This window comes from Lathyrus oleraceus, chromosome 5 (assembly GCF_024323335.1).
Source record: "Lathyrus oleraceus cultivar Zhongwan6 chromosome 5, CAAS_Psat_ZW6_1.0, whole genome shotgun sequence".
Classification (NCBI taxonomy): Eukaryota; Viridiplantae; Streptophyta; class Magnoliopsida; order Fabales; family Fabaceae; genus Lathyrus; species Lathyrus oleraceus.
In genome coordinates, this window is record NC_066583.1 from 177,231,253 (window position 1) to 177,238,978 (window position 7,726).

General features: G+C 35.3%; 1 protein-coding gene across 1 annotated transcript; it reads left to right on the plus strand.

Annotated features, from left to right (window-relative positions):
• Window positions 1-2,120: 2,120 nt before the first annotated feature.
• LOC127081586 (rab GTPase-activating protein 22) lies at window positions 2,121-6,921 on the plus strand. Its single transcript, XM_051021831.1, has 5 exons — window positions 2,121-2,897; window positions 4,369-4,504; window positions 4,595-4,644; window positions 5,047-5,100; window positions 5,242-6,921. The coding sequence occupies exons 1-5, from the start codon at window positions 2,743-2,745 to the stop codon at window positions 6,491-6,493; spliced, it is 1,647 nt and encodes a 548-aa protein (XP_050877788.1). The 5' UTR covers window positions 2,121-2,742; the 3' UTR covers window positions 6,494-6,921.
• The last annotated feature ends 805 nt before the right edge of the window (window positions 6,922-7,726 follow it).

Consider the following 7,726-nt stretch of genomic DNA (forward strand, 5'->3'; position numbering starts at 1 on the left):
TTGTTTGATAAACACTTTATTTGTAGACTTGTTTTTTCTGTGTGTGTGTGGTTATGACAGAGTTACTATCACAAATAGTATAAACTTATCCTTTCATGTTTTTCTTTTAAAAACAATATTTTTTTCTCTTAAAAATTATAGTACAAGTGATAATAACTTTGGTAGTTCAAAGAATTACCAAGAAGATTATATTTTGGGCCAACTACACTGCTAGTTGCTTTGCCAAAAAATAAATAAATATATTCAAACATTATATAACCTTTTAAAAACCATTTACTATCTTTAACATGTTACCAAAAAGTGACATGAGAATTGGTTAGACTACAGACAAGTCGGTGGTACACTTTGAATAAGTTCAAACTCCTTTTGACTGAGTATGTTGAATATGTAATGTTTTTATATTATTTTATTGCCTATAATCAAAACCATTTTGATAGTACTAAATACTTTTGTGTCTTCTTTCGAAAATAACTTACTTTTTGTGTCTAGGCATATTATCAAAGTGGTTAATAATCTAAGTTAATCTGTCATTAGCATGCTAGACGTTAATTAATTACGTAATTAACAATGTTAATTATGACGACTTACATGTTTTTATAGTAGTTATGATACAGTTTAAATGTCATTTTGATAGAATAAAGACGTAATTTAAATATGTTTCAAAACTTTAAATTAAGTTGAAGGAGTTTTGGTCCAGTTATGCTACGGTAGACACCAAGCAACAATTCACAACAAACTAGTTTTTTTGGGTACCATGACAAAACACTATTTTAGGGGGAATTGATTCATGCGGCCAGCTCTCTATTTCTCTACAATTTTCTAAAGTGTTTTTATTTTGTTTTTTTGAGATTAATGGATGGAAAATAAATTCAATGGTGGTTGAACGTGTCTCACCAATTTTTCGAGTATAGCGGAGTCAATTTTAGATATGATTATATAAAAAATATTAATTGTATAAGTTCATCGGATGACGCAGATTCGAATTTGTAACATTCAATAATTTAGATAAGTTGGACTTTGAAGCTACTCAAAGTCAGGACAAATTTAAAGGTTCAACAAGTGTTTAGTTATAATCACCCATCAAAGAGATTCTCACATCAACATCAGAAGTTGAACTCACAACCTCTCGATTATGGATGACAAACGAGTATGTTCGTCCTGTTTAGGCCCGTCCCGCAAAAGCCCGCAAAAAATGGGACGGACGGGATGATCATAGTTGAGGATGCGAGTCTAAATCTTAGGTCCGCCTCACAAAAAACTGAGGGCAGGGTGGGGAAAGCCCGCAGCCACTGTATTTTTAAGTCTAAAAATGCAAAAGTTTATGTGAATACTCGTGTTCGCAAAAGTCCGCAAAAAAAAATAGGAAGAGGCAAGACAAACACATTAGATGGTGATGACCTAAATCCTTGGGCCGTTCTGCACTAAAGTGTGAGCAACACAGACATATCCAACAGACTGGATCCATTTTGCCATTCCTACTCTCAATGTGTGAATCAACTCCTTACTAAATTGATGAAAAATAATTTCAATGGCGATTGAACATTTAACTGTATGCACCAATTTTTCGAATGCAGTGGATCATAGTCGATTTTGAATATGATTGTATAAAAAAACATTAGATGTATAAGAACATTGGTACAACAACATATATTCGAACCTATGTTTATTTAAAAATTATCCACCAAAGAGATTCTCACAACAACCGCAAAAGTTGAACTAACAACTCCTGAATATGTGAATCAACTCTTTAAACTCTAACGACGGTCCAAGTATTTCACAATGCTGCATTGGTATAAACTCTATTTAAACGTCATCATGTTAGCATCACATGCATCGTATTTTAAACAAAATTGGATACTACTTTACAATTGCACTAACGCAAGTTAGTTATATAATTAGTGAACATATTAGCGAGGGAAACAAACAATACTATTACTACTATTATTATTATTTTACTAATTAAACAAATTTAATTTAATTTTAAATCCTATAGTATCTCTTTTAATAAGAAGATTGATTGATTGATTGGTACTACTAGTTAGTTAAAGATTGAAAACGGCATCGTTTCAACAATTATTGCAGTCCTTCTTCAAAAGTAAAAGAAAGCCCAAACCTCTCCCCAACTAACATATGCATAGGGAAACGAGATTCTTAATTCTTTCATTTGCATCTCACTCCTTTCTCTCTCTCTTTTTTTCTTTCTTTCTCTCTCAACAGTGAGAGAGACAAAATAAGTGGCTTCTCTATCAATACACCAAAAATTGAAAGCAAAACAAAACAAAGGCGCGTTTGTTTTCGCCTTCACTTCTCATAAACACGTCTAGAACAGAACAATCCTCCCAGGGGTATTCAAGTCATTTTCCCACCCATGTTCCTATCCACTAACTTGAACGCCAACAACGACACTCCGTTTCTCTCCCACGGTGGCGCCGCCAGGTTCTCATTCATCACTGCGCTTTCCACGCCTTCCACTGCGGCGCTTCTCTTCACGGCCTTCGCCGGCGGCATCTCCCTCGTTGCTGTCGTCTTCTTCTTCTATGGTGCTAGTAGGTAAAATATCAAAGTCCCCTCAAATGAACGAATAACAGAAAGGCTCGTCTCAATCGCAATCGCAATCGCAAAAACCCTAGCTCAATCCCTCACTCTCACTCAGACATAGATGATTTTGTTTTCGATTTCGATTCCGATTTCGTTCCACTAAAAAAGGTACAAAAACAAAGTGCATATACAAGGAATTTATAGATGAATCCCCTTAAACGAAGTAACAATTCATCTTCGTCGTCTTCCAATAATTCCTCTCCTTCATCATCATCGTCGTCTTCATCATGGATCCATTTGCGTTCGGTTCTATTCGTTGTTACTTCTTCTTCACCAGCTTCTTGTTCATCCTCTGATCGGTGAGTTCTTCTTCTCCCTCATTTTGCTCTCACTTGATTTTGCTTTTTCACTTTTTTTGCTCTAAGATTTTTATTACTCTGTTGTGTTTATTTCGTGCCAGATCTCCAATTTTGGATTTCACCGATCTTGCTGTTACTGTCAGCTAGGTTGATCAGCATGAATGTTTTGCCATTTTGTGCTTCGTGCTTTCTAATTTGGGTCTGTTTGTTCGTTTTCATTTCAGTCTGAGTGTGTAGAATGGTTGATTTTTGAAATTGCAATGCTTTTAAAAATGAAAAAATACAAAGCAATTTTTGATATTGTGTGAAAGGAACAGGAAGGCCGAAAAGGACGAGATAGTTGGAGGGAGACAGATCTCTATTTTGGTTTATGTAAGACGTTTTCTGTCTTTTTGTGTGTAAGAGGTTTCTTCAATCTGAAGTTCTTTTCCTCTTGTTTTGGAATTTTTATTCTCTCATTCCTATATCTCGAGTCATGTCAATCAAGTTGTCCATAAATCACCATGGTTATGGATAATGTAACTTGATTGTGATCTTTATTGGGTATCAAAACCCTTTATCTAGCTTTGTATTTTGCTTAGATCTTCCTAAGCAAGATGGAAGATCTATGCTTAAAATAAATTTAAGTGAGTATGCTCATTTTGAGACTGAAGAAATATTTTTTCTGGAAATAATCAAACCCTCTGGCATCTAACTTGATATAAGGAAATACATATCGTAGGTGCGGTATGTCAAATATCACCGCCTCAAACTCTTTAGGCTTTAATATTGTAGATGTTTTCTGGATGCTTATCCGAGCTATGTTGATGTGTCTCAAGTCTTCAACAGTTTCTGTATACTTCACATCTCATTCCTTTATACTTTTAAGTTACATCACATAAGTTTTTACTTGGAATAGTTTGGTTCATCCCTCCTTGATAAGGTAATTCTGTTTCCATAAGCTTTTTCAAATACTATGTCAAATGCTTATGTATACCGGTTGATAAGCCCATCCAAAGCACCCGAAGTTTGTTTCCATATGTAGATATATAGCGGCATATTACAATATTGTTTATATTATTGGAGGACTATTAGAACTGAATGCATTTAATCCTTTTGACATTATGGAAATAAGATAGTTCGACATGAAAACGTTTTTCTCTGGAATCCATAAATTTAATGAAATAATAAATGTGTGAAATTTGTCACAGAATGGTAATGCACATGGATTTCTAACTGTTAAATGCTAAATATGTGTATGTTTGACCATTTTTTCCATTGGGAGTGAAGAAAGTCATGATTTGCTCGGTCAAGTATATCAATTCCACTGGAGCATTTTGATTTGCTTTTAAAATGTAATATTAGATTTTCAGTGTACTTTTTAACATATTTACCGGAGGACTAAATGTCATAAATGATTGTTTTCTGCCTATTCTATGTTCTAAACATATTTACATTAGTATTAATGAGTAATTATTTGTAACAATTTCAGAGGTCGTCTTAAATCACCATGGTCACGCCGGAAAAGAAAACGTGTCCTTTCTCCTCAACAATGGAAAAACTTGTTTACCCATGACGGGAAAATTCGCGATGGTGGACTAAAGTTCCTGAAAAGAGTTCGCAGTGGAGTGAGTTTTCTAGTTTATCTGTTTAAATTTCAATTTGGTGTTTTTGGTGGTTCATTTTGATATTTATTATATCATGAATGTCTGATACAGGGTGTTGATCCTAGTATAAGAGCTGAAGTTTGGCCTTTCCTACTTGGAGTGTGAGCATTCTTTCGTGGTTCACTTCTAAATGATGTTTATTTATTTGGTTCATACATGAAATCTAAGAAGTATGGATCTTTAGACAAAGACATTGTCAAAAGACGGCATACACATGAAGCAAAATTTAAAGCTTCCCATCAATATTTGAATTTTAAATACTCATTTGGTGTTGTTTCTTTTTTGTAATTCAAAGTGTCTGTTCTTCATGATTCGAACAGAATGAAATTGGATTATATCTCGGTCTTTTTTTCACATTATCCATCAGGATGGGTATTGATTACCTATCTTGTGATGTATTATATTTTATGTGCTATTTGAATTTATTCCCCGTTTTCCCCTTCTATTTTCATTTATCTAGATATGCTATTGTATGATTACTGATTACTCTTTCATTTAAACAGGTATGACTTGGACACTACCAAAGAAAAAAGAGATGCTATACGAACTCAAAATAGGTAAGCATACATGTTTACATGCAATCCAGGCTTGATTCATCATCTTTTGCCGGTCTTTAAAACATCATTTGTTTGCTCTTCCCCTTTTCCTTTTGTTCAGTTTAACATACTGTTATTTTTATTCTAAATATTTAAACACAGAAAGAAGTATGAGAAACTCCGTAGACAATGCCGCCAGTTGTTGAATTCCAACAGTGGGAGCTTTAAGTTCTTTGAAATAGGTGAAATCAGCTATGAGGGAGATGGCGTGAGTCTTGTTCAAGATTCTGGTTCTCCTAGTTCTGAAGATGCAGCAAGTGCCCGAGAATCCCTTTCCAGTGGGGAGCAGAGCCCAGATTTTGAATATTCAGATGATCCATCCATTTCCCTGTTGGAAGGAGATGATGCTCCCAACAGCAGCTATGCTGATGCCTCTGCCCTCGATTCAGATTCCACCGACTCAGATTCCTCAGAAAGTCCCGGAGTAATTCAGACATTTCCTTCTGACGACACTTTGGAAGAGAACAACGCCGAGACAACTTCCAAGGAGAATTCTTCTCCCTCACAAATGAATGACACTTCAAAACTACGAAGTAGTGAAGACTTTGCCACATGGCAACGGATCATCCGACTTGATGCAGTACGTGCCAATGCAGAATGGATGCCATACTCTCCCTCTCAAGCTATTGTACATGAAAGCAGGGCACATCGATCTGCAGAGGCTGTTGGTTTGAAGGATTATGGTCACCTAGATGCTGGCAGAATCTTTCATGCTGCTCGGCTGGTTGCTATTCTTGAAGCATATGCACTATACGACCCTGAAATTGGTTACTGCCAGGGCATGAGTGATCTGTTATCTCCTATAATAAGTGTTATATCAGAAGATCACGAGGCATTCTGGTGTTTTGTTGGATTTATGAAGAAAGCTAGGCAGAATTTCAGGCTTGATGAGGTGGGTATTAGAAGGCAACTTGATATAGTTGCAAAAATAATCAAGTTTAAGGATTCCCACCTGTTTAGGCACTTGCAGAAGCTCCAGGCCGAGGATTGCTTTTTTGTGTATAGGATGGTGGTGGTATTGTTTAGAAGGGAGTTGACATTTGAACAAACTCTTTGCCTTTGGGAAGTAATGTGGGCAGATCAAGCAGCAATCAGATCTGGTATTGGGAAATCTGCCTGGAACAGAATTAGGCAGCGTGCTCCGCCAACAGACGACTTATTGCTTTTTGCAATAGCGGCCTCCGTGTTACAAAGAAGGAAATTAATTCTTGAGAAGTATAGCAGCATGGATGAGATCATTAAGGAATGCAATGGCATGGCAGGACAACTCGATGTTTGGAAACTCCTGGATGATGCCCATAACTTGGTGGTCACCCTTCATGATAAAATGAAAATAGAGGCATCATTCCGATGACCGCAGCTGATACATAAACTACTTTATTATATCCTCTTCGAAAGATCTTTAGTTTCAGGCTGCTGGATATCCCCTCTTGCGCCGGACAATAAGCACTGCAAATACTGGGTTTATTAAAATGAATCTTGCTGCTTGCTGAAACTTTCCACTGCTTATTTACAATCTTAAGTTTCAATAGTGCTGGTTAATGTGGGAAATGAAGTTGGTTACATGTTATGTTTATTTCTTTTTTTTCTTTCTCTCTTCTCTTTTGGCCTATACATTTTTCTTCCTTTTAATTTCAATTCTGATTTGAGACGAGCACCTTTGCCAAAAGCAGGTAGGTAGGTGCAATGTAATCTTTAGTAGAAGAGACTGAGATTTCTTCGACATCTACGAATGTTGTCCTTTTTGACTGAATCTGAACTCTCGAATCCTTTGACTTTTTAGATGCTGACTGAGTAGGCATATAGAGTTTAGTTGATATAACAGGATAATTTAATAGATCTAGATCTAGGTTGCATGCAAACTAACGGCCGCATAATTTTGATGCGTTTAAAATCAACGAAAGATCAAAGTTTGTGAACTTAAATTAAGGTCGTGTTTATTAATAAAATGGACGATGCCAAATAAAACAAATTATTTGGTGGCCCATATGGATGTATGCACATATTCGAGCATGCCATTGGCCAGTTGTATCCCTCCATATTTTTATATTTTTGAAACAGTTATTATTTATCATCAAAATTTATTTTATTTTTGTATTTTTTGAAAATCAAGTATTTTTGCCGGTATTTTATAAAGTTTTTGGTGAAAAATATTGGAAACTTTAAAAATTTCAGGTAATTTCCTGAAAATCACCTTTATTAGAAATTACTGAAATTTCTGGAAAACTAAAATTTTTAAAAATTTCAAATTTTTATCGAAAACTTTTCCCATTCTCAGAAAACTTTTCCCATTCTCAAATTTTTCGATGGTATTGCAGAAAAATATTTTACTTGTGTGGTTTGGCCGGGTCTTCTACATATTCTTGTATAGATTTTATACCGTTCTTGGTATGTTTTATATATAACAAGTTTAATTTAAATGTTTTTCCGTCTCTATATGATATTGATAAAATACTTTTCATATTGAGCCATTTAAAAGATCATGAAAGATAGTTCGTGAATGACATGACGAAGTATATTATGGCCCCAAGGTACATAGTTGTTACTTTGAAAGACAAAGACCGAGAAAACTTCACCAGTGTTACCC

Bases quoted from the DNA above. Each gene is read 5' to 3' on its own strand.
- LOC127081586 (XM_051021831.1), top strand. From the start codon at position 2,743: ATGAATCCCCTTAAACGAAGTAACAATTCATCTTCGTCGTCTTCCAAT. The intron at 2,898-4,368 runs GTGAGTTCTTCT...TAACAATTTCAG, and splicing joins TCTTGTTCATCCTCTGATCG to AGGTCGTCTTAAATCACCAT. The intron at 5,101-5,241 runs GTAAGCATACAT...ATTTAAACACAG, and splicing joins GCTATACGAACTCAAAATAG to AAAGAAGTATGAGAAACTCC.